We start from the raw sequence: 25,541 nt of genomic DNA on the forward strand, positions 1-25,541 counted from the left end.
GGTGGGTTTCCAGGCTTACACAGCTGGCGGGACCCCCGAGACCTGCTGAAGGCCCGCGAGGAGCTGCTTTTGGGGACTTTGGTCCCGTCTCGAGGTGGGAGGTCCATCAACCCAGGCCTGGGCATTGGCCACAGTGGCCTCCTCTCAGCCCTCCAGGCAGGAGAGCATCCCGTAAGCTGAGCCACCTGGGCTGCCTCTGTCCTCCTGTCATCAGGGCGGAGCGGTGTCCTGCTGCCCACACCCCCTGCCACTCTGTTCTCCATGGGAGCCCACAGCGCTCCCGACCCGCGATGGCAGCCCAGGTAGTGACCCAGCCGCTGGTTGGGGTGTGCTCCCTCGCCCGGCTCCCGGGAAGCTTGGACAAGCACGGAACCAGGACACTTCCCGTGGGCCTGGCCAGCCCTAGGTTCTCCCCATCCCCCAGGCCCCGGTGCTAAGGACGTGCGGAGGGCAGGCTCTCCCCTGCCCCGCGGGGCTGCCCGTCCACCTCTCTGGTGTGGACCTGCTGACCCCACCCCCCGCCCTGTCCTCAGGGAGCTTCCTGCCTTTTGAGAGCTGGGCAGAGGCTAGAGCCGCCCCTGCTTCCACTGTGAGCTGCCCCACTGCGCTGGGTGCCAGGCCACCAGGGAGCGGGGCCTGTGTGGACGTGCGCGTCGTCTCCTCAGCCTCCCTCCGTGCGCCGTCCCTTCCTTCCGCCCTGCCCACCGGCCGCTCTGGTTGCTGGACTGGTTTCAGCCATTGGCGTGTGTGACAGGCCTGGCCCGCCCGGGTGGCCTGGGGCTCAGCTCCTGCCCCTCCCGGGACCCCAGGCTGGGCCTGCTCTGGGCGCCCAGAGCCCAGGGGCCAGCTCCTGCTCTGTGGATCCAGCCCCAGGGCTGCGCCCCGGTCTTTGCTTCCCAGAGGGACTTTTCATCTCTGGGGTTTGTTAGCGTTTGAGGCTGGGAGGGCAGGCACTGTCCCGGGCACAGCAGCGTCCCCCAGCAGCTGTGCAGGGAGCCCGACACGTGCCTTCAGGGGTCCTCCAGGACCAATTTCCTCAGGCCAGCACTGGGTTCAAAGGGCTGTGGGCTGTAGGTCTCTCCAGGCCAGCAGGGTGTGTGCATGTGTGTGTGTGTGTGTGTGTTTGTGTGTGTCTCTCTCCTGCGTGTGCCGTGAATGAGGCCTGTCTACCTCCCAGGAGGAGCAAGGGCCCTGCCTGCCCCTCCTGGCTCATTCTTACCCAGGAAGTGGGGCTCTGGGTCACTCCTGCCCCTGCCTCCGGGGCCTTGCTGGTGGGGGTCTTCTTGCTGCAGGAGAAGGGCGGGCTGTGTGTTGAGGAAGCTTGCGCTTCTGCCCTGTGAGGAAGTTGGGTGGGCCCTCCAACCCCTCGGTCCCAGGCCAGAGTGGGCAGGTCACTTGACGAGGTTCCGAATGAGCGTAGCCGAGCAGCCCTGGCGCTGCGATCCTGTCTCGCAGTCGGGGGGCGGGTCCCACCTTGCCGGCTGGTGGAGGGGCGGGGCCGCCAGGGCCCTCCCCCTCTGCGGCCCTGGGCTCTGTCCTCTCCTGGTGCTTGTCTACTCTGTGTTTGGCGTGCATTTTGAGCAGTAAAGCCTGGTAGCGGTTTGTATGGTCTCCCGCGTGGTCCGCCTGTTACCGTCTCCCTCCGGGCCACTAAGTAAGCGGTAGGGATGCCCCGACCTACACCGGCTGAGCAGGGGCCAGCCCCGGGAGTAACTGCCACGGTATCGAGGTCCCCTATGCTGCTGGCCCTGTGCCGGCCTGCTCCCAGCATCTCAGGCAAGGATGGTGGCTTGGCCGAGCTCGCACAGCTAGGAGGGGCTGGAACCCCAAGGCCGGGGGCCCACGGCCCTTGCCTCTTCCTTCTGCCTGGCTGTGGGCAGCTTGGGGCCGTAGAGAGGTGGCCTGGGGCAGCAGGCCCTGGCGACCTTGGCTGAGAATTTGGGTCCAGCCTGGCTGCTGGGGGAGCTCCCCCACCTGGAGTAAACCCCACTCCTTCCTCTCCTGGGCCGTGGCCCGATTTATTTGTATAAATAGGGTGAACACAGCTTGAACTCGAGCGCTTCCTGTTCCCAGAAGGCGGGTGGGTGTAGGAGGGAGTGTCCACGCTGGGTCCTGGCCTTTGGGGGTCCAGGACGGTCCGTGCGGTGTCCATAGGCCTCACAGGCCCAGGTTTCTGTCTTGGTCCCCAAAGCCAAGAGGCTCAATGGCCGCCAGGTGATCAGAGCAGGAGGAGGGCCGACGTCCTGTGCGGAGCCGCTCCACCGCCAGCAGCCCTGTGTGTCCTCGGCGTGGCCCTCCACGCGTGAGTGAGCACTAGGCCCGAGGTCGCCCAACAAGGCCTTGGCCCCGGGGCCATGTGGCTGCCCTCTCCGTCGGTGGGTCTGGCCGATGAGTGGGTGACACTGGGGCCACCTGAGCCAGGGCCGAGGCTGGACGGGGCGCTGCCTGCCCAGAGCTGGTGCGTGTGCCGTGCCGTGAGGCCTCTGGCCAGTCCTCCTGTGCCCTGGCTGGCGGCGGGTTGACACCGCCTCCTGGACGCGGGGTGCAGGTTTGGGGCCCCGACACGCTCCACCACCCAGTGGTTTGGCCCTCAACGGTGGGGGCCCCGCCCTAGCGTAGGAAGGACCTCCTCCCGCTGCGGAAGAAGGACTCGATCTGCTCCAGCGACCGGCCCTTGGTCTCGGGCACACAGCAGCCAGTGAAGGCCAGGTTCACGGAACACACGGCGGCAAAGAAGAAGAAAGGCGCCTGCAGGCCGAAGGCGTTCTGGGGGAGAAGAGGGGCTCCGGGTCACAGGGGAGCACTAAAGGCCCTTCGCCCCAGCACCAGCTTGTGGCCCTGCAGGCATCAGCCAGCCTGGGGGGCAGGCCTTCATCTCGTTCCCCTGCTTGGACCACCCCCGGGTTCCCCGCCGTCTCCAGCGTGAAATCCAGGTGCCTCAGCAGGGCATTCGAGTCCTTGAGGGGTGCAGGCAGCCTTCCTCTGTGCTGGGCCCAGGACTGACTTCTCGCAGCCGGAGCCCAACCTGCCCCAGACACCGGCCTCTCTCCTTGGTCCCAGTGCCCACCTCTCATTTTGAGCTGTCCCACATGCCCGCTTGCGGCAGGCCTGCCACCACAGCGTGGCTGACCTGCTCGGGGCGCCCCCAACCCTGCCCTGACCCACTGACTGCACCAGGCTAGGCCCCATCCAAGCTGTCCCCATCAGATTCTCCCACTTGGGAGCTGGGAGCTGGAACCTGGAGGTTGTGGTTGGCTTCAGGGCCTGCTGGGGGTTTGAACCAAGAGGCTGGGTGAAGGGGAAGGGGATGGGGAAGCATTCGACGGAGAGACCCAAACTGCCCACCCAGACAGAAGGCCCAGATACCCCGGAGGGTGACAGGCAGGGCAGGCGGGTGTGGCTGTCTGGACTTGGGTCCCACCCTGGCCTGGGAGGTCAGTCACCTGACTTCTCCCAACAGTTCCCTGAGCCGAGTCTGTTTGCTGAAATGCATGTTGTCACTTGACGGCCCTTGGCCTCCGCGTGAAGGGGGTGTGTGCTAAGGCTGAGGGGACACGCGGAGAAGCCTCAGCACGGCCCTCGGCACCGGCCAGAGAGGCCCCAGGTCCCCGGGGCAGAGCACTCACCACCACCAGCAGGAAGGACTTGGTGAGGGCAAAGGCGGTGAGCCAGCTGACGAGCACGCAGAGCCCCGAGGCCACGCCGCGGGCCCGCAGGGGCAGGATCTCAGACATGAGGAGCCAGGTGATGGGCCCCCAGCCCATGGCGTAGCCTGCCGGAAGCGGGGAGGGGCGGGCTCAGAGCCCATTTGTCGTGGGGGGGGGCGGGGAAGAAGGCCTCTCGTGTCTCCCTGGAGCTGCTGAGGGATGGCTCCCCAACCTCCGGGACGGCAGTGACACCGCCCACAACACCGGCGCGTCCCCGCACCTCATACCCAAGACAGCCCTGCCCCCAGACCCTGTAGAGCACGGCCACACCTACCCATGATGAAGAGCATGGTGGCCAGCAGGGGCACCAGGGTGAGGTAGCTGGTGGGCGTGGCCAGGGGCTGCTCTGTGCCTCCCAGGGGCACACTCTCCAGGCCCATGGTGCTGTTGGGGGCCAGAGGCTTCGGACCGAAATGGACGTACAGCCCCAGCGTCAGGTTGGCAGCAAACATGCTGGCCGCTGTGGACAGACAGGTGGCCCTCGGGGGGCCGGGACCCTCTGAGCCAGCACCCCTCAGCGCCCTGTACCCCGTGTGGCCCAGTCCCCTGCAGGGCAGCCAGCTCCCACCCAGCCCACGTTTGGGCTCCCGCCACACCCAGCATGTGTGTCATCATCAGCTGACCCAGGCCCCCTGGCGCTCCCACCGCGAGGGCTGGCAAGACACGTGGCAGCTGCTGAAGGAGTGAATGAGTGCAGGTGAGCAGCCTGTGCTCACCTGAGACAAAGAGCAGAGCCTTGCGGCCGGCCAGGTCCATGGTGAGGGCGGCAATCAGCACGGACAGGAGCCGCACAGCTCCCACGATGGCTGCGTCATCCTCAGGGGGCTGCAAGGAGGAAGCCCCCGGGGCTGAGGGACCCCAGTCTGCTGTTCCTCCCCGCCCCACCGCCCCCGCCAAGGCTCTGCAGGGACCGGCCCCAGGCTCAGCTGCTTTGTGCCAGGCGGTTTCGCTGGTCACCCAGCCCGGCCAGTGGGGCCTTCGCAGGCAGGGGCGCAACTGCTGTGCCCACCACCAAGCCCAGGGCTGGCACCGGATCCAGGCATCACAACAACTTGTGGAACCACGCTGTCGCTCATCTTCAGACCTCATCTCCCTCTGAGCCCCAGGAAGGGTGGATGAAGCCATGCTGGCTTCGCAGAGGAGGAAGCTGAGGTTTGGAGGGGAGGTACTTCCTCAGTGGGTGGCAGATGCTCTGAACCTGGGGTCTGTGGCTCCCGGGGGGTCTATGCTTCTATAGAACTGGTTTTCCTGGTAATTCTACCTTATTTTAAAACATGCAAGCTTCGTTTACAAACATTCCTCTGAGAACAGGTGGTTGGCCCAGAAACAGTTAAGAGACGCTGGTGTCTGCGCGTGTGCGTGCACCCCAGACCCCGGCACAGAGCAGATGCTCCGCGGGGATGCCCTCCCCGGATCTGGGGGCAGAGCGGGTGGTGTGGGGCCGGGCTCTCACCAGCAGGACGGCAGTGCTGTCGAAGATGGACTGCAGGTAGACGAGGATGGGCGTGATGCCCGTCAGTTGCTGCAGGAAGCGCATCAGCAAGGCGATGACGATGGGGCGGTACATGTGGGGGTCCCGGGCCTCGGCCCACGACAGGTGGCTGCTCTGGAGGCACGAGGCTGCCGCTGAGGGGGCTGTGCCCACCCCTCCGGCTGGCACCAACCTGCCCTGGGCTGCATGGGGCTGGGTAGGAGGCTCCCCTCTTCCCTCCTCCAGGGAAGATCCCCAGCACAGAGGCGACCCTGGCTCTGGGGACAGGCCCGGGGACCCCCGCGTGGACCCAGGCTCTTGGATCAGTGGGTGGGCCAAGGCAGACTCCTGCTTGTCAGTATCGCCGGGCCCCCAGGCATCCACCGCACGGCACATGCGCCCTGGGCCAGGGGCCACGACATCGCACCCCCCCACCCCTTGTTCCTAGAGGTGGGAGCTGCTCTTATCCCTGTTCTCCAGGAAAAGCAACTGAGGCTTGTGATGGCCTAGTGAATGGCCACAGCCCCACAGTGCTGTAGGCGCCCACGCCTCCCACACCTGTCTCCGGACGTTGTCCTGGATCTGCTCGAACTCCCAGCGGATGTCAGCGTCAGCCCCTCGCAGCCAGGCCAGGGCCTGCAGCGCCTCCGAGTCCCTGCCCCTCGAGAGCAGGAAGCGAGGTGAGTTGGGCATGAAGCTGAGCAGCAGAATCATGACAAGCACGGGCCCCTCCCCGGCCACGGCCAGCCAGCGCCACGGCAGCAGCAGGCCTGGGCACAAGGAGCGGGTGAGGAGCTGCGGCTGCGCTGGGCCCAGAACCCCTCCCACCGGGGCCTCTGAGCAGCCTCATTTGCCCTCAGGTGTGAGTCCCCGGGCCACCTCCTACAGGAAGCCTACCCTGGTTGCTCCAGGCCTCTGCGGTCTCAATCAAGAGGGGCCACAGGGACTGCCTGGCCCCTGGCACTGGGCCCAGGTCCTTGGAGGGTCTCAAGGGCCACGGCAAGGTGATGGAGGAGTAGCCTGAGCAGCAAGGTCCTGGGGCCTCTACCGCCAAACCCCCACCCCACCTCAGCTGGCTGCACTCTGATCACTTTTCTCTATGGTCTTCCCACCTAAGACTATTTGACAGAAAACATTCTGCTGTCAAAAGACAGTTTAAAGGCTGCCAGCCCAAGAGAAGCCCTCCCTGCCCAGTTAGGGGTGGGACCTCGTGACCAGAGGGGCGCAGGGAATTGCCCGGAGGCACACAGCATGAAGGCAGCTATGCCTCTGGCCTCCCAGCATGGAATTCGTCTGGGGGCACGTTCGTTCATCCCTTCCCACCCCCGGCTGCTCAGCGGCACCCCATCACCCCCCGGCCTGCACACGGGGGAGGCGCCTAGAGCGCCTGTGGGTGATACTTGCCAAGGGCGTAGAGAGACAGTGATCCGAACACGGCCATGAGCTGGGGTGTGGCGCCCAGGGCCCCACGGACGCCTGCGGGAGCAATCTCAGACACGTACACCTGCAAGACACATCCGCCCCCACCCCGGCCTCCGCTGAGAACACAGGTGCCCGGGCCCAGCTGAGGTAGCACAGGTGGCCTGGTGAGCCGTGGGGAGCAGGGAGCGGGGGCTTCCAGCGGGGTTCTCCTCCGCATCGTGACTCACGGCGTGGTGTCCCTTGGGCCTCAGTCGCCCTGCCAAGTGGGCAGAAGCGCTCAGCTCTGACGTGGGGGCGTGAGGCTGGGAATTGGGAGGCCTGAGGGCACCTGGACTCTGGCCTCTGCTCCTTCAGGGGCCTTCGTCCCATGCCGGGCTTGCCCAGCCCCCGAGTGGGTATGTGGAATGGTGGGTATGACGAGGGGGTGCCAGGAAGGGTGCAGGGCAGGGACTTCCCTTCCCTTTCTTGTTGCGTTGCTCAATGTGGATTTTCTCTGATTGAGCAATGTGTCAGGACTCAGGACAGGAAGTTTGGGGAGTCCAGAGCTGGGGGCGGCTTGGGACTGGTGTCAGATTCCCCCCAAATTAGCTGCCCTGGTGGGGCTGAGCTGAGGCTCCCTGGCAAACACATCCCTGTTGACCAGGGGGCTCCGAGGCCAGGAGGCCTCAGCTGATGGTGAGGCAGTGAGAGGACCGGGGTGGGCAGTCCTGGCCTTACCGGGATGCAGGCGGCTGTGAGTCCCCCAGCGAAGCCCGTCAGCGTCCTCCCCAGGAGCAACATCCAGAGGCCGTGGGCGCCCGCCATGAGCGCATAGCCGGCCGCCGAGGGCACAGCCGAGAACATGATGCTCAGCTTCCGGCCCAGGAGGTCGTTGAGCACCATGGCGCTGAGGCCCCCGGCCGCCGCACCCAAGGTGAACACGGACTGCGGGGAAAGGGTGCAGGGCCCCGTCAGAGCCTAGAGACAGCTGCTTTTCCAGGCTGTCCCAGGAGCCTGGGCTGCCGGACTAGGGCCCTGGATGGTAGTGAGCCTCCCGTCTCCGGAGGGGTACAAGCAGCATGTGGACAGCTGTTTGTTAGGGATGCCACAACAGCTGTCTGCAGCGGCTCTGTCCAGCCTGATATTTAGATGTCTAGCACTGTGATAGAGCAGGCAGGAGAACTCTGTGACTTGAAGCCCTTGGGATTTTAAGACTTGGGGGTTCTCGGATTCCCTGTCGAGTGGACCAGGTTGGATCCGGTCAGTGACCTGGGCACGGTGCTCAGCCTGTCTGAGCCTCAGTTCCTTCAGCTGCATTATGGGGACAGCGGTAGCACCCCCCTCATAGGGTTGGCCCTGGAGTAAACCGGCTCTCGTGGCAGGTGCCTAGCACAGGCCCGGCACACACTAGGTGTGCAGCCTGCACTGGGTATTATCGTCTTAGCTGACGTGTTGTGGTTGTAAATCGGAGGCCGCTGAGATTGCTATTCTAGAATCTTGGGACTCCGGGGGCCTGTGCTCTTCCTACTTACACGCCCACCGTCTATCCTGGGACCCGCTGTGCCCCAGCAGTGCTTCTTCCATTAGTAGCGGATTCTCCTGCCACCCCTCCTCCAGGGAGGTGTCCTCTCTGCTACGACAGCCCAGCTCTGGGTGGGGGGATCTGGGGAGCCCTCAGCCCCACTGGGTGGAGGCCTTAAGGGACACCTCCCCACCTGCTCCTTCCCTTCTCCATCAGCTTTCACTTCCTCCTTTTATTTCACAGCCATTATCTGGCCTCACTCCACCCACCCCACCCTGGAGTGGGTGTGGGGGGGGCAGACCAGGGCCCTGGAGGGGGTCCCAAGGCTGACCTTTGGGGGGTTCCTAGCTTGGGACGGAGCTCAGTGCGTCCCTGCCCTGCCCCCCCTCCAGCTCAGAGCATGGCTCTTACCCCGAACCAGGATGCCTGGGTTTTGGTCAGACTCAGGTTTGGGTCCAAGGAGTGCTCCAGGGCTGGGATGACAGGGGACGTGTAGACCAGGGCATACCCGAAGCTGAAGTTGCCCAGCACAGCAGCGAAGGTAGCTAGGAACACCCTCTTGTTCTGCAGGGCCCTGGTGCGTGGGGGGTGCAGAGCAGTCAGAATCTGAGTCCCTCCTCGCCTAACTGCTGCCTGTCCTGAGCACGGTGGCTACCCGCTCAGAGCGCCGTGCTGGGGACGGCTGGGTCAAGAGCTGGTCAGGCTGGCACCTCCCAGGCCTGAGCACCAGCTCCCTTGGGAAACCCCCAGGGCATGAGGACAGCCCTTGCAGCCCACTGCTGTGGCTGAGACGCAGGTGCAGAGCACTGTTCCCGCAGAGGAGGCTCGGTGTCTGCCCCCAGCTTTGCCGTTCAAGGCTTACTGTGTGACTTTAGGCAAGCCCCTCGCCCCCTCTGGGTCTCAGTCGCCCTGTCTCTGCCAATTGGGGGCTGGGCCCTGTACTCAGGAGGACCGGCTCCTTAAATAGGACTAGTGTGTCTGGGGCAGGAGGGAACCAGATGGCCCCTTGGTGGCCACTCACCGACAGTCAGTGGAGGCCCAAGATGGGAGCCAGCTGCCCACTGGAGGATACCAGGGCCATCCCTAGCCTCCACCCGCAGACCCTATGCCTAGAGGCTCTCACCCGACCCGCGTCGTCTCCCTTGGTGACGGGGGCGGCTTCTCGGGGAAGGTGTCATAGTCCGGGCCCTCGGCTCCCAGCAGCGGCTCCTGCATGGCCGGCTTCTCCTGTCGGGGTGCGCCGCCGAGGGGCAGGGGCAGCTCCGGCCAGAGGCGCGTCCGGCCGCAGCTGCTGGGAGCATCCGGCTGAGCCCGCAGCTCCGCCCCCATGACCGCGATTGGCTGCGGGGCGGCCCTGCAGAGCGGGCGCCGGCCAATGAGGCGGCCACGAGTGGTGCGGATGCTGAGGATGCGGGGTGCGGCGCTGGGGTGGGGCGGCCGGGCTTTACCCTGTAGCCGACTCGGGTGTAGGGCGGAGGAGCCCGGACGGGGCGGCAGGGTTTTCCCTGGACGCGGCAGGCCCCTCGTGCGCCCCTGGAGGCCCCGGGGCTCACTTAGCGGATGGGAACCCGCACGGAGGGAGCCGCTTGAAAGTCATGCAGGGCCTGGAGGCAGAGCTCTTCCCCATTCGTCTGTGTCCGCGTCTGGGTCCAAGCTGGGTACCAGCCCTGGGGCGCAGACTGCGTCCCACCCCGGGGCCCAGTTGCTATAAGCAGGAGGAAGCTGAAGCCCAGAGAGGGGCCGTGACGCGCAAAGGTCACACAGCGAACACTTGTGGAGACGAAGGCTGTGTGCTCCGCCTTGCGCTCCACGCCCTCTCTCCCTGCCACATCGCGTTTCTGAGTCACTGCTGTCCCCTTGACGCGGTGAAATCAGGTTCGCGAGTATCTGGGACAGCCGCAGCCGAAGGTGTGTGGAGTGAAGGCAGAGGGAGGAGGGGGTGGCGATTCCAGTGGGCGAGACTTGGATTTTCCCCATTTCTGATTGCAGGAGTGACTTGGGCTTGTAGCCAATCATCCAGGTAATAAGATAGCACTTAAAAATAAGAAAGAACCTGAAAATTCCCTGGAAGCCCATTCTTTTTTTTTTTTATTATTTTTGGCTGCGTTGGGTCTTCGTTTCTGTGTGAGGGCTTTCTCCAATTGCGGCGAACAGGGGCCACTCTTCATCGCGGTGTGCGGGCCTCTCACTGTCACGGCCTCTCCGGTTGTGGAGCACAGGCTCCAGACGCACAGGCTCAGTAGTTGTGGCTCACGGGCCTAGTTGCTCCGCGGCATGTGGGATCTTCCCAGACCAGGACTCGAACCCGTGTCCCTTGCATTGGCAGGCAGATTCTCAACCACTGCGCCACCAGGGAGGCGCTGGAAGCCCATTCTTAAAACAAAACACCACCGCCAGCCACAAAAAACCCAACCGACCAAACAAAAACGCAAACCACACACGCACACACCACACAACAAAAACAACAGAACGGAATTACTAGTTCCAGCTCTCCCTTTGGACTTTTTCAGATGGAGGAGGCTGAATCAGACCCTATTCTGCTGAGTGGATGTGCCACATGTATTTTACAACCGACTCTTTGTCGTTGAACATTTGGGTTATTTCCAAAGTTTAGCTCTCAAAATAGCGAAGTGTTTAAAAAAGTTATTACAGTTCTCTTTTATAATCATCAAAATGTAACCACATGTATTAGAATAGAGAAAACAGAGACGTGGGAAGGCCACATCCATTGCCAACAGCCTCACCCTGCTGGAATCTTAGTGTCTTTCCTTCCTCTCGTTTCCCCATGTGTCTGTTTTGTGTGTTTGCCCGTCGAGTGTGCATCTGATTGTGTGACCACTTCACACTGTGTTTTAAGCATTTGCTTGCCGTCAAGGGTATAGTCTGTGGACTCAGGCACACCCAATAAGTGGTGACTCTTGCTGTAATGTTGCATCGTCCTCGTGACCATATTTTGAAAATTGAGATGTAACACGTCAAAACCGAGCCGGACCCCGTGGGGCCTTCCCGGGACAGACTGCCCCCTCCGTGTCCTCCGCCTGCCTTTTGTCTGTAGGAAAACTTTATCCATAGAATAAATTTAATCAGAGAAGTGAAAAAATGCAGAAGCAAAGAAAAGCAAACAGGACAAAATAATAGTGTTTCGTCATTAAACAAAGTCAAGGACCTTTAGTTCCTCCTCAAAGGCTATGGATAACATTCTGAGTCATACCCTTTGAGCTGTTTTGCCAATACTGAAACCCCCACTCGGTGGAAAGGGTTAACTCCATGAAGACCACACTGTAGCCATGACATAAACTGCTCCATCTCCATTCCAAGAACTGGCCTGAAAGAAATGGGCACAAACCAGCCCTGGAACTGAAGATTAAACTGTGCTTAAAACAAGACACTGATGAGCCCACCGCAAGACCAATTTCAAGATGATTGTCGGAGCTGACTGTGCTGTTTCTGCATGTAGACCCTTCCCTTTGCCTGTACACCCCCGAAACTCCCCTTTAAAGGCTCTGATTGGCAGGGGAAGTTGGCTTTTGGACACACAAGTCTGCCTTCTCCCCCCGGGTTGCTGGCCTCCTGTATGAAGCAACCTCTCCTTTCCTACCAACACCTGTTTCTTGAGTATTGGCTTTCAAGCTTCGAGCAGCCAGACCTGAGCTCCGTAACATCTTAAGGGTGCAGCTCAATGAATCAAATTCTGTGCGCACCCAGGAGTCACGGCTCAGATCCAGAAAGAAGCTTCTGATCACCCCCAGAAAATCCCAAGTATTCCTTTCCAGTCACGCCCACCCTCCTGAGGTCCCGTTGCTCTGATTTCTGTCATTGTGGCTTAGATTTTCCCGCCCTTGAACCTCTTGAATGGAATCCTGCTCTTGTTTCTGGCTTTTTTTTTTTTCCTTTAAAGTCAGCTTTATTGAGGGACAGTCTACACACAGTAAAATGGACCCATTTTAAGTGTGTAGACTGATGAGTGTTGGCAGCTGTATCACGCAGTGGCCCCCCAGTCAAGGCATAGAACATTTCCATCCTCCAAGAAGTATACTGGTGCCCCTTCCCGGTCAACACTCCTCCTCCATCCCTAAGACACCACTAACCATCTTTCTGTGACTGTACATTAATCTTTCCTAGAGTTTCATAGAAAGAGAACCATATATTAAGTGCTTTTTTCTGGCTTCTTTTACTCAGTACATCTGTGAGGTTCATCCGTGCTGTGCTTTCTAGTGGCTTGTTCTCTTTCTGTTGCTGTGTGTGTTAAGTTCCATCCTTTGATGGGTGGTTGGGTTTCACGAAGCTCGGGGCAAGCCACCCCCAAATATGCCAACGGGGCAGACTGATTATGCTGAATTAAAGTTACTTGAGAAACAGTGGAGGCAAGAAGGGCACTCTGACCCTCCTCTCTGTCGCCCTGAAAGCAGAAAATAAATCTCCCATGTGGAATATACCCTTCCTGCACCGGGAGGTAGAGAGACATCCTTATCACCAGAGATGGGGAATTCCAGGCAAGAAGGCTGTGTAACAAACTCTGCCTGGTTTCTTCGCTAATGAGCACCCAAACCTAAGTTTCTTTGTCTTGTCAGTTCTTCACAAATTTGTTGTTTCTTTGTCTAAAAAGCATAAAAGCTGCCTGCTTTGGTCATTTCTTTGGGGCCCGTATCTATGAGACCTCGGCATGTAGGAAATTCAATTTGTTTTTTTTCTCCTTCTGTTAATCTGTCTTGTGTCAATTTAACTCTCCTGGACAGGCTATTTTCAGTTTGGGGCTAAAAGAATAAAGCTGGTATGACTCTCCTTGTCATAATCCTGTCTTGCCGGCTTTTTAAGGTTCTTGAGTGGACGAGCCTGGATTTGCTCATGAATCTTCTGTCCTGGGCATTAAGGTTATTTCACGCCTTTTTGCTTTTAAAATTAGCAGCGTGCTGAACATCTTTGCCCTTAAGGGATAATTTCCTTCAGCAAAGATCATTTCTGTGGTCCTCAGGCCTCTGAACCCTCCTATCTTCTCTCCTGCCCACTCTCATCTGGGTCAGCCCCAGATGGGCGGCTCTGGAACCTGGCCTCTGGGGGTGGGGTGGGACTATCCCCCCCTCCCTCCCACCCGGCGCCTGGCACAGCATGGGCACACATCCAATGCCAGGAGCCCCCTTGCTGGCTTGAATTTAGAGCCTGCCCTTCTTCCTTAGCCTCCCCCAGGTCCCATGCGGAAGCTAAGCGGCAGCAGGAAGCCCAGGTCTGGGAGTTGAGGAACCTGTTTCTGCTGGGCCCGGGAAAGCCCTGGACACACCCACGCGGGGGCTGGGGCCCTCACTTCCCCGCCTCGCAGCTCCGGCCACTCCTTGGGGGAAGCCCCAGAGGGGGTGGCTGCTTTAGCGGAAAGAGCCCCTAGTTGATCCATCCAGGCTGCCACTCACTGGTGTCTGTCCCTGGGGAGTCTGGCAGCTCCGGGGCAGCCCTCTTCCAGGACATGGGAGCCCAATGGCTGGAAAGTAATTGTCCTGAGAACTGCCGGGGTTGGGGTTGGGAAGGGGCTGGGCAGAGGCCACTCCCTGTCTCCTGGACCTTGCTGGCTGGTCTAGGGCATTGGAGCTTAAGTGACCTAGTCCACACTCTGTCCCTGTACGGAAGAGGAGCCCGAGAATAGGGTCTCAGGCTGCCAGGACCCTCCCTGCCAAGCTCTGGGGCTTCTCGGGAGCCACTTCCTTTACTGAGCCTCCTTTTTCTCATCTGTAAGATGGATGTAACCTGGTGCCCACTTCCTTAGCTGCCGTGTGGGCAGAGAGCAGCTGGTAGCCTTGATACAAATCCTCCCGCAGTTCTAGTCCTTCCAGACGAGGATGCTGGCTTTCAACTGCCCCAGAAACTAGCCTAGCTGCATTCCAGACCCCGTGGCGCAGGGGGAAAGGTCCTGACTTCCAGCCCCTGTCATCTCAAGGGAGAAGGTGAGGAGGTTGGAGGGAACGCCAGCGGCCCAGGGGCTGTCTCATCTGGTCCTTATCCTCCCAGGGTGGTCTTTGGCATCTGCATTTCACAGAGGAAAAAATCAAGGCTCAGGGAGTCACTGCCCAGGGTCACCTCTGGGGCACCTCTTGGCCCCTGGCTCCTGCTGTGTCTGGGGGGCTTCCCGAGGGAGAGGGATGGGACAGGCGGTGGGTGGGTGGTGGGCCCTTCCCAAACGGAGTCCTGTCCCTCACCTCCGTCTCACAGATGGGCCAGCCAGGGCCCCCCGGTGAGAAGGTCTCTGACACCCAGCTGTCTGGTGCAACCGCCACCCCCCACCATGCGGCGGCTGATGCCATCCCTGGCCCCGAGGACTCGGACCTGGTGCCCTCCCTGACCCTGGCTGCGGCTCTGGTTCTGTTGATCCTCTTGTTCTCGGCCTGGCTGGTATGGGACAGGGCCCTCCGAGGTTTTTGCTAAGGTGGGCTCCCAAGCAGCGGGTGTGGGTATCCCTGGGGCGGGAGTGGCACCGGCCCCCCCAGCCACACCCTGGGCCAAATCCTGTGGCCAGCCGCTCAGCCCTCGCCCGTGGCAGCCCCAGTGGGACCCCAGGAGGCCCCCAACTCCCTCCCACTGGAGGGCAGGAACCCCGATGAGCCCTGGAGTCTGCAGCAGAAAGTCGCTGCTGGAGCCTCATGTCTGGGGACGGTCACAGAAGGTGGGCTAAGGGCCTGGGGCAGCCGAGAGTGCCCAGGCAGATGGGCCTCAAAACCGTCCCGTCCTGGCTGGCTGCGGGGTGTGGCGGGGTCCCCATCCTTGTACCACCATCCTGAGTGTTGCAAATAAAGCCAGGTGACCTCTGGGTATTGGTGGAATGAATCAGAACGAGTCGGGGGACGAGAGCTCCAGCCCAGGCTCTGCCCATGCTGGGCCGTGTGATGGTGGACAAGGCCCTTCTCCATTCCAAACCTCGGTTTCCCAGTCATCAAATGATGGCAATACCTACTTCGGGGCATCGTTGGGAGGGCCCCCCAGTAGGCAGGCATTCTGTGGTCACCTCCGCAGCACACAGTCTCCCTTTGTGTCCGTCCCTCTTCCTCCTCCTGGTACCCAGAAAACCCTTGGAGGAAGCCCCGCACCCTCCCCAGGGCTGAGGCCAGTCAGAGACGGGATGCGCTGGTCTTGGCCGCCACCTGGTGGCTGAAGTCAGAACTACACCATCCCTTTGGCGTTCCCTTCAGGGCAGAGGAAGTGAAGGTGTTTGTTTTATTTTTTAAATTTTGAGATTGTGGATAAGCACAAATCGGATTACGTGGAGAAAACTTCTTTTACCATTTGCTATTTATCTTCTTTCCCTCTATTTCCGTATCTATAATCTCCTTACCAAAAAAGCATCAGGCCGAAGGCGGAGGGGGTGGGGGAGAACTCTGAACAAAGGCGCGGGGGCGGGGAGGGGGTGGTCTGCCCAGGGTCACCGGAGCCTTCCTGCCCCGCAGTGGCCCCTTCTTGGACCTTGACAAAGGAAGATGTGCTTTTCTGAGGCTGGGAGGGTCGTGGAGATCTTCAGGTCAGGGCTGGAGGCCCCAGGATCCTCCAGGATGCACTGGACAAATGCTTATCAAGAGCCCTCCCGAGGGGATATCCTCTGTCCTCCGGGGAGCAGGGAAGGGAGGAGAAGCCCCTCCGGGCCTCGCCCGAGGCCTCAGCCTTGCCCACTGCCCGACACGGGGTGAGGGCAGATGTGTGCGGCCCCTTGTTTGTATCTTTGTCCAGCGCCCAAGAAAATGCGTGTGGCTTCCGTCGCGGTTCCAACAGCCCCTCACTGCATCCGGCCCAGCCCCTGTGGTTCTCCCAGGCTGCCGAGCCCCCTCTGTAGCGCTTGAGGCCAGCACGGGCATCTGTGTGAAGCTGGTCCAGGAAAGAATTGCACCGGCGAGGGAAATATCGTTCTGTGTAATTCAGTGACCTGTTTTATAAACACTGTGGTCCCATTTGGGGTTTTTCCTGCCCTGTCTCCCCCCTCTTCCAGGGGTGCCGGGGCAGCCAGAGGCCTGAGCTTAGGAAAGTCTGGGCTTTTGGTGGGCTGGACGTCGCCAAGGGTGACAGGATGGGCTGGGCCTGGGGTGGGCAAGCCAGAGAGGGTCCTGGCGTGGGGCTGGCAGCCTGCTCCTTGAGCCCATCGGCAGCGAGTGGCTGGGAGCCAGCAGCTCGTGTGCGAGTGTGTATGTGTGTTGGTGCGTATGTGTACATGCATGCCTGCACGCACACATGTGTGCCCACGTGCTGCAAACACGTGCACCGCGTGTGTACTTGCACACAACGCACATGCACGTGTGGCCATCTCCGTACACGCGCCTGTGTGTATGCGTGTGCCCCCGTGTGCCCCCGTGTGCCGGTGTGTGTGTGCGACTCTACGTACACCGTGAACATTTGTATTTGCATGCGTGCGTGTACGTGTGTGTATACATGCAGTTGTTGTGCGTGCACGTGTGTGCACGTGTGTTTCATCCACGTGCCCTCCCTGTAGGAGCCTGGCGATGGAGTGGAGCTGGCCTCTTTCCTCCCAGCCTGGGCACGGGCTCCTGGGTGTTTACAAGTCAGGGTTCAAGTGGCCCCGGGGGCAGGGAGGCTTCTCCTTTGGGGAAAGAGGTTTTCCCATCGTTTCCTTCCTTTCCGGCTCTGCCCAGCTGTGCGGCCTTGGAAGAGTCCCGCTGCCCAAGCCATTTCCTCATCAGTCTGCGGTGGGGTGGGGCCACACTGCCACCTCTACTCCTTTCTGCCTCCTTCCTAAAAGGGCCCCAGTTGTGTTTGGGGGGGCAACGTGCTTACCAACACACAGGTCCTCCAGACGCCCTGCAGCTGGGTGCCCACGTGAGTCCGTTCTGGCCGAGCGTGTAGACAGGAGTGTCCAGGGAGGGCCGCCTTCCTGATGAGCGAGGCTTTGGGTCCCAGCCGCTTCTTCCTGCCTGGGGTTCAGTCATGTTGCCTGGTGAGGCGGCAGCACTCTTGCACCCGGGAGGTGGGAGCCCAGGCTAGGGCGGTGGGCAGGGATGAAGCAGGAGCTCGATCTCTGGTGATGTGGGGCCTGGACGCCTTGTTGTGAGAGCTGGTTTTCTGTGTGTTGCAGCCTCGCGCACTCCTAACTGATACAGGCCATCAACCCCCTTCTCACCTGGGGATTAAGTGGCCTGGAGCCTGAAGTGGGGGGGCTCGTGGGTGCGCTTCAGAGCTAGGCATCCTCACCCCTCGGCCCTGAGAGGGCCACTGGGGACTAGTCCTCAGGGGCATCCAGGTGCCTCTTGGGAGGAGAAGGACGAGGAGACAAGGACAGCCCGGCCTAACTTCCCAGTGGGAGGCGGGCACCCCCAGGGCCCTCGTCCGAGACCAAGTGCAGCCTTGGCACCATGGGGCCTGCTCCCGCCCTGTGTCCTCCGCAAGGTGATGGTTAAAGAGACGGGAATGAAGTGACAGGTGGAAGCCCCCTCCCCCTCCCAAGGAGAAGGGACCGGCACAGACAGCAGGTGGACAGGTGGGCAGAGGGAGGGCATAGCCAGCCTTCTTTATTCTGTACGCGGGCCTCTCACTGTTGTGGCCTCTCCCGTTGCGGAGCAACAGGCTCCGGACAAGCAGGCTCAGCGGCCATGGCTCACGGGCCCAGCCGCTCCGTGGCATGTGGGATCCTCCCGGACCAGGGCACGAACCCGTGTCCCCTGCATTGGCAGGCGGACTCTCAACCACTGCGCCACCAGGGAAGCCCCGCCAGCCTTCTTTAGGATGTGGGGCAGCCGGTGCCGAGAGCCCAGCCCTGGCTGGACCCCTCTGGTCTCCTTCTCACCAAAGACCTGGCCAGACTCCCCCCGGCAGACACTTCTGGGGACCTTCTCGGGGTCTCGGCCACGCACGCCACATGTACAGGTGGGTCCTGCTTGGGACACACAAAGGCAACAGAAAAAGGGCAGGGTGAGGCTCACCAGTCAGTCCCCGTGCCGGCCGTCAGCCCCTCCTTGGGTCCCGTGATGTGGGCTGGGGTCTGATCTGACGGGGTGAAGTGGGTTCCTCCCCGCTCTGGCCTCTGTGCCGGGAAGGGTCAGACCCAGGTCCCCCCGCCCCGGGCAGATGCGCAGTGACCCTGGTTCTAACCACGCTGGGGTTCACACCCCTCCCCTGCTGCCGGGACTGGCCAGGCCTGCAGGGGGTGGGGCTGGGGGTGAGCTCCGCCCGGCCAGCCTGGCGTTTCTGCCTTTTAACCGCCTTGGCCAACACCCTCTCCCGGGACTCAGCCAACTATTTCTGGGCCGCTAAGCGGCACAGCAGCTACTTCTCTCGCTCAAGTATGACATTACATTTTTTCGGATGGCTGGACCGAAAACCGGGAACTTGTTCCGGAAGTTCCCGGTTTGCAGCGTGTAAGCGACAGCCTCGCTCTGTCCTGGCCGCTCCCCCGCGTCCCTCCAGCGTCCCTCCACCCCCCCGTCCCCACTGTCTGGGCCGCCAGGCAGCGGTGGCAGCAGGGTCAGGCTCAGAGCCCACACAGAGGCCTCCGGGCTGCAGGTGGCCCAGGAAACCTCTCCCCGGTTATTTCTGGCCCCTGTGCTGGCCCGTGGACTCCTGCCAAAAGCAATTACTGAATTTTCATCTTGTTTTGCTGACGGCTTAGAATACGTCAAAAATGTTCTGCTGGGAGACCCGAGGGCGCTTTGGGGTGGGGCTGGGTGCTTGAGAGTCCAGCAGGGGCCTGGTCCCCCCAGGACTAGACCTTTGGGGTTCCGGCGAGTCGGGGAGGACGGGGGCCAGTGAGGGCGGTTTATTAGGCTGTTGTCTGATGGTGCTTCTGGAGCACAGTCTGTGTGCAGACACTGAGAATCGCCCCTCTCCTTGCGGCGCGGGGGGATTCCTCTCTTCCGAGGCTCAGAGCTGTTCTGAGACCCGGCGACGTCCCTGTCCTGGGAGGTGGCTGAGGGGGAACTCTGCCCCCTGTCTGTGGGCCGTGGGCTCACCCCGTTCTGTGGTGGGCAGGGCTGGGGGCTGGGGGGCAAGAGGAACAGGCAGGGTCTGCGCCCAGGGGTCTCCCCCTCCCCCGGGGCTGTGGTCAGAGCCACTGACAACAGGCCAGGAGGACAGACCAGGCCTGGCCATCTCCTTTCAAGTGTCCCCGTTGTGCGGCCGTGGGATCTGCACCCAGGCCCTTCGACTCCAGCACCTCTGCCGGGAGCAGCACGCCATCCGGGGAAGGACCTTGGGCCGCCTGATGGGCAGGCTGGACTCTGCCGGGTGGGCTTCGTCCAGGGCCCAGGCCACTCTCCACTTCCTCCCCCGCCCTCGGGAATGTCCACCGGCCACAGGCAGAGATCGGCTGGAAGGCGGTCGGTCGGGGCCGCAGCCCCAGCCCTGGGGGCCTCCTAATCCTGGTCTGGGGGGAGATGGGGGTGGGGGCCCCTGCCTGGGGGGCGGGGGGGAGCCCCAACCTCTCTGCCGGTCTCAGTGTCCACCACAGGGGTTTCCAGAAGGGAGTGTGGAGATGGGAGTCTCCAGGGAGAGGAACTCGGGCTGGGAGTTGAGCCGTGTCTGGGGGTGTGAGCACCCCGACCTCTTGGGACCTGGGTTCTTTGCGCACCTCGGATGGTACCCCGCCGGGGGGTGAGAGCTCCCTGCCCTGTGTGGAGATGGTGCCCGACCCCGTTTTCCCACCAGCCCTTCTTCTCAGGGTGCACAACACTCGCTGCCCCGGGAGGGAGGCCAGGAGGCCGAGCCCATTCTACATGCACAGGTGTGTGGACACACACGCACATATATGTACGCACGTGTGTATGTGTGTGTACGTGCTTTAACAAAGTGCCCCCCGTCCTGCTGGACGGGCTGGCCTGGCCCCTGAGCTTTGTTACAGGTCTACACTGTCCTCAAATGCTGCTTGGTGCCCAGCTCCTGGCCGGGCAGTGGGATCGGACCGGCCCTGCCCCGAGGGGGCTCCGGGTCTAGTGGGGTGAGACAGAAGCTTGGCCGGAGGGCGTACAGGAAAGGGCTCCAGGCCCGGCCTGGAGTGGGGACCACGCAGGCTTCCTGGTACCGGCGGAGGGCACCTGGTGGGACCGGCCAGCGTGGGGGGGCTCTGGGGAGGGGGCGGTGGTTCCGAGGCCCCAGGGTGGGAAGCGGCTTGGTACTGGGTGGCTGGGGGCTGCAGTCAGCCTGTGGGGAGGGGGCAGCCTTGGACACTTGGGGCTGGCCTGGGTGTGGGGCGACCCTCGTAGATGCCACGTGTGTGCCGTGTGTGCCTCTTATGTCCCCGTGTCTCCCCAGACTGGGCCTGGCTTCCAGCTGTCTGTAGCCCTGGATTGGCCCCATGTGTTTGGAATTATGGTTGCAATTTCAGGGGAAGAAGCAGATGGGGTGCCTGTCCTCAGCCGTCCCCGACCTTTGAAGGCTTCGTCTCAGAATGCGCAGAATGTCTGTCCGGGGAGCGCAGCCCAGAGAAAGTCCGTGACCCAGGAGGCCAGTGGAGGCCAGGGTCTCAGGGGCTGTCCGTGGTGGAAAAACTGAGGCTCCGGAGCTCTCAGATTAGCTCCCCAAGGAAAGGGCTCGTCTCAGAAGCCTGCCTGTCTTTCGCTTTGTCACAGCTCGAGAGAGGCATGGACATATATACACTACCAGACGTAAGGTAGATAGCTAGTGGGAAGCAGCCGCATAGCACAGGGAGATCAGCTCGGTGCTTTGTGACCGCCTGGAGGGGTGGGATAGGGAGGGTGGGAGGGAGGGAGACGCAAGAGGGAAGAGATATGGGAACATATGTATATGTATAGCTGATTCACTTTGTTATAAACAGAAACTAACACACCATTGTAAAGCAATTATACCCCAATAAAGATGTTAAAAAAAAAAAAGAAGCCTGCCTGGCTCATTCTCGCGGGAACAGCAGGATTTGCGTTCTCGGGCCTGAAGGATGGAGACCAGGGCCCTGCGGTCCTTAAAGGGACTGGCTGGCAGGTCTGGATGCAGTGGAGGGTTTGGACATTCTGGGAGCAGCGTAGGGGGAAGGGGCCGCTGGCTGTCTGGGTCGGACCCCCCTCTCTCTGGAACATTCCCCAGGGGCAGCCCTGGCTATGGGCGGGTTTGAGAGTGGGCTGAACGGCCCCAGGATCCTGGCCAGGCCTGGGCCTCCCTAGGCCTTTCCTGCGTCCACCAGGCGGGCGGCCTACGTGCTTGAGTGCTTCCCCGCCCCTCCTGGATGGAGGTCTGGCCCCGCCCACCAAGGCAGGAGACTCAGATGAGCTGCAGTTCCCTGGTGGTCTGGGCACATCCTCTGTTGCCCCTTGACCCTCTCACTGCCTGTGGACATGATGCTTTTCTGGGTCCAGTGCATCCTCAGGACGCCGCCCTGGGTCCTGAGCACACAGGTTCCCCTCCGCCTGGACTCTCCTGGGGCAACCATCTTGTGACACTTGTACTGTCTGCTGGACGGGACTTGCCAAGTGAGAAGCTCCCCAGTGCAAGGGCTGGTGTGCGTGTGCGTGCAGCCCCAGAACCCCACGGCTGGGGACCCTGAGCCTGGGCCCCCGTGGCTGCTGGGCTCTGCGCTCCATCTGAGGGTGAGGCTGGAGCCCGCGGAAGCTGCTGCCCGCACCCACAGAGCCCCGCGCTGCACCCTGGGACTTTGAGACGGCAAGGGCGCCCTTGGCTGCCTGGGCTTTCCCTCTTCCATAGATGTTTCATTTGTCAGAATGAAAGCGGAGTGCCTGTTGGGCCCTCGGCCGTTTCTCAGAAATGGGCCCCTCCCCGGACGTCCCCTCCAGGCATGGCTCTTCCCCTCCTTAGTTCCCAAAAGTCCAGACACAGTGCCTCTGGGTCGGGAGCTCCAAGCACGGGGCCTGGCCCCTGGTGCACTTGGCACCAGGGCCTCACGTGAAGGACCCCCAGCTCTGGGTTGAGCCAGCAAGCAGGCCTTTCTCCGGGCAGCTCCCAGATGACGGCTGCGGACCCCCTTAACGGTGGGAAGGCACCCCGTCCCTGGCAGCCCTGTGGAAGCGAGGGAGGCTGTCCACACCTGAGAATCCCAGGCCCCAGAGCTTCCTCCCCCGTGTCCTGAGTGCCCGTGCTTCAGCTCGCCTACGCCCCTCCTAGGGAGGGCAGAGGGGGTTTCTGGTGATTGGGGCCCCCTGCCCTAAGGTCTTGGCATGAGGTTGGGGCAGGACTCTCACCGCCAGGCGCCCCCCCCCCCCCCATCGTTCCTCGAAGCTGGCCAGCCTGGACTGCAGCCTCGACGACCTGGAACGGGCCCTTGGCCTGCAGGAGGCTGAGCTGCAGCAGACTTGGCCTCCCCTCTGTCGGGAGCTGAAACCCTTGCTGAGGCCAGCAGGCTGGGGGTGGGGCAGCCGGCCTGGCCTCCGGGAAGGGTTCCTGGGGCCGGGCCATCCCCACAGGGCACCCTCCTGAGCTCCCGTCCACCCTGCAACGTGACAGATGTGAGAGAGGACCCAGCACCCGACCTAGAAGGTGTTTGAGAGAGATGGGGGGTGGGGGTGACACAGGAGAGACGGAAGGCGGTGTTCCCACGGGCTCTGAGCCCCCTGCTGGGCCCAGGCCTGCCCGTCAGTCACATTGGCGCCCTTGACCTCGCACTTCTGTCGCGGCCCCTCCCCGTCAGGGCCGCCTGGGGATTCAGTGAGCTCACATCCGAGCACACCTGGCACAGCAGCCCCGTCAGCGGCTGCAGAGAGAAATACCTGTGATCGCAGGCGCTTTGGGCGGCCGTCTTGCTCACCTGCACGTTTGGACTTTTCTGCAACGTGGCCGAGTGACTGGTCATTTTTTAAGAGTTAAAGGGTTGCTTTGAACAAACCTGGAACCGTTGCCTACCTGTGTGCTGCTTATGTGGTAAAAAAGTAAAAGAAAAATGAATAAAAACACCAGAAATCTCCTCGTCCGTCACAGGCTGACGGGGCGGCAGCTGCTCTCAGGGCTCCGAGTCGGTGGGGTGGGGTCTGGGGGGAGGAGGGGCACGGGGGGCGAGACACACACGTGGATGCAAGTCGCCCCTCAGCAACGAGTGGTGAACGCAGGGAGGGGGTCGTGGAAGGGGCCGTTTGGGAGGCTAGGGTTTTCGCCTGGTGCCGGAGCATGAGCAAGGTTTTAACAGGCAGGGAGCAGAGGAACGTGCGGAGGTGTCCAGGTGTCGGGAAGCCTGTGAGCGCCCGGCCCCTCCACACCCACGTCCCCCCGCCCCCCACCCGCCCACTCACCTCCTGCACCCCCCACTCACGCCCCGACACCCACACCCACCCCCCTCCCCCCGCCTCCATGCCCATCCACTCCCCCACACCCGTCCCCACTGGAGGCTGCAGTTTGACGGGCGGGTGGCACGGTGCCACGGGAGGTTTGGAAGCGGGGACTCAAGCCGGGGTTGGATGGTGACCTCGGCCCCGCATCTTGCTGCGCGGGGACTAGGAAAGCAGTGCTTCTCAGCTGAGGCAAGTCTTAGCCTACAGTGGCCCGTGTGCAGGATTCGGGGACAGGCTTCACCAACCCTCAGATCCCAGGGGTGGCCCCTGAGCAGGTAGGTGGGAACCGCAGCACAGGGTTCCAGAAGCGCGGAGCCCCCTGCAGCTGCCCCCGGCCACTCTGGGGCCAGCACGCCGCCCTACCCCACAGACGGCACCCAGCTTGGGGCGGGGGCTCCAGAGAGGAAGCTTGCACATTCCTCCGGTTCGGGGCTCTGTCCTCCCACCGCTCCTTTGTCAGGCTGGGACGGGGGCCAGCCAGCCCCCAGGACACGCTGTCCCTTGGCCTCGCCTTCTGGAGTGGAGCCCATGCTGGGAATGAATGGCGTCTGACCCTGTGTTCCAGGCGAGGCTGGGACAGTGTCCTCAGGATGCAGCTGTGCCCAGCTGTTCCCTGAGCGACATCTTCCACCCCCTCCCCAGCGACTCGGCTGACCAACGGACACAGGTGTTGGAGCCCTTTTGGGGACCCAAGACCCTGGGGGACAACAGGACAGAGGCCGAGACCTATTTGGCTTACCGAGTTGTGGACAAGTGCTGACGCCCTGAGCTCTCCCAGGGGCATTGGGGCTGAGAAGTTTTGTCTACAGCCCAGTCCACGGGGTGCCCTTTGTTTGTAGGTGCTCAGGCTTGTAAATTGGGGTTGGCCCCAGCTTCTGACGGAACAGCTCGTAAATCCCCCATCGGGACCACCGGGGTCACCAGCAGAGGGAGGCCAGTCTGCCACTGTGACCTCTTCCCTCCCTGGACCCAGAGGTCCTCGGCCCAGAATCTCCCACCTGAGTCCTCGTTGGAAGGGTCGCCTTCACCGGAACGGGGGAAAAATACAAGCTTGTGTTCAAGGCCAGCTCAGCCCCAAACCTTGGGAAGTCACAGAGCTTGCCTGGGCCTTGGGGTTCCCACGGGTCAGTGAGGTCACCACTGCAGCTGCCTCTTAGAGGCCTGGGCACTTTAGAGGAGGGGTCCCAGCCTTGAGACCCAGCCTGAATGGCCAGTGTGGGCCGAGGTCTCCTTGGAGATGCAGAGCCTCTGACCATGGCTGTTGGCCTCTGCGAAGGAGGTTCTGCAAACAGCCTCCACTCGCTCCCGGGCCTGCTCCCACTGGAACGTAAGTTCTCCGAGTGCAGCAATGTCACCCTTCTCATTTACTGCTGTGTCTTTAGTGCCTCAGACAGTGCCCGGCAAATAGAGGAAGCTCAATGAATATTTGATGAATGAATGAAGGGCTTCACCAATTACTGACTTATTTGTTGAGAACGACAGAGGTTAAGGGCATAGACCCAGCAGGCAGGCTGTCCGGGTTCTGAGGTTAGAGTCCGTTACTTACTAGCTGTGTGACCTTTAGGGAGTTATGAGCACCCCAGAGCCTCAGTTTCCCCATCTGTCCCTACCAATATGGCCAGTCAAGAGCCTGTACAAACCCTCCCACTGAAAGCAGCTACACATTCTGGGTAGAATAAAAGATGTTCGTCTTGAATGCTGTCTTTTCTTTTTTTCTGGCTGCGCCCTGAGGCTTGTGGGAATCTTAGTTCCCCGACCAGGGATCGAACCTGCGCCCTCAGCAGTGAAAGTGCAGAGTCCTAACCACCGGATTGCCAGGGACTTCCCCTAGAATGCTGCCTTGAGCTGGCTAGGAGGTGTGGAATCCTCAAGCCAGGATGGGGAAAGTGGGGACCCAGAGAGCAGCGTCATACACTAAAGCTGGCTTTGCTTCGAGATGTGAAGGCGTGAGTTCACTGCACACCATCTGACACCAGAAAGGCTGAATGTATTGTTTATTAAGCTGGGGAGAGCCACAGTTGGGAGGCCAGAAACCCCAAATCGAAGCTAACTGCAGGCCTGGCACGGATGTTCAGTGTGACTCTCAGAGGAAGCGTTTGGGAACTGGGTGGTCCTCAGCGAGGGGTGTGACCGCCGCTGATTGGCTGAGTGAAGCTAGTGGTCACCAGTAGGTCGGGATAGGTTTGCAGCTGGCTTGGCAGCTGTTTGCTGTTATGATGGCCAAAGAACAGACTGTCTTCTCA

General features: G+C 61.6%; 1 protein-coding gene and 2 long non-coding RNA genes across 4 annotated transcripts; 1 reads left to right on the forward strand and 2 right to left on the reverse strand.

The window, feature by feature from the left end:
* Nucleotides 1–1,457: 1,457 nt before the first annotated feature.
* SLC2A6 (solute carrier family 2 member 6) lies at nt 1,458–9,377 on the reverse strand. The gene is made up of 10 exons (XM_060013828.2): nt 9,225–9,377; nt 8,513–8,675; nt 7,318–7,524; nt 6,583–6,682; nt 5,737–5,948; nt 5,161–5,313; nt 4,424–4,532; nt 3,982–4,167; nt 3,627–3,772; nt 1,458–2,766 (listed from the first exon to the last, which is right to left on the reverse strand). The coding sequence occupies exons 1-10, from the start codon at nt 9,314–9,316 to the stop codon at nt 2,611–2,613; spliced, it is 1,524 nt and encodes a 507-aa protein (XP_059869811.1). The 5' UTR covers nt 9,317–9,377; the 3' UTR covers nt 1,458–2,610.
* Nucleotides 9,378–13,468: 4,091 nt separating this feature from the next.
* On the forward strand, nt 13,469–20,698 carry LOC132426469 (uncharacterized). 2 transcript variants are annotated; one of them, XR_009519705.1, is made up of 3 exons: nt 13,469–13,578; nt 13,906–14,031; nt 20,397–20,698. It is a non-coding gene; the product is annotated as an uncharacterized lncRNA (long non-coding RNA). The 2 variants fall into 2 exon arrangements; XR_009519706.1 differs by lacking the exon at nt 20,397–20,698 and adding an exon at nt 14,297–14,730.
* LOC132426468 (uncharacterized) lies at nt 15,390–18,134 on the reverse strand. The gene is made up of 3 exons (XR_009519704.1): nt 18,001–18,134; nt 16,859–16,995; nt 15,390–15,995 (listed from the first exon to the last, which is right to left on the reverse strand). It is a non-coding gene; the product is annotated as an uncharacterized lncRNA (long non-coding RNA).
* Nucleotides 20,699–25,541: the final 4,843 nt, after the last annotated feature.

This window comes from Delphinus delphis, chromosome 6, assembly GCF_949987515.2.
Source record: "Delphinus delphis chromosome 6, mDelDel1.2, whole genome shotgun sequence".
NCBI classification, from domain to species: Eukaryota; Metazoa; Chordata; class Mammalia; order Artiodactyla; family Delphinidae; genus Delphinus; species Delphinus delphis.

What these genes read in the sequence shown, in the direction of transcription:
- SLC2A6 (XM_060013828.2), bottom strand. Translation starts at nt 9,316, where the DNA reads ATGCAGGAGCCGCTGCTGGGAGCCGAGGGCCCGGACTATGACACCTTC. An exon ending in ACTGTCTCTCTACGCCCTTG is followed by an intron (nt 5,949 to 6,582) that starts GCAAGTATCACC and finishes CCTTGTGCCCAG; the next exon opens with GCCTGCTGCTGCCGTGGCGC. An exon ending in AGGACAACGTCCGGAGACAG is followed by an intron (nt 5,314 to 5,736) that starts GTGTGGGAGGCG and finishes TCGTGCCTCCAG; the next exon opens with AGCAGCCACCTGTCGTGGGC.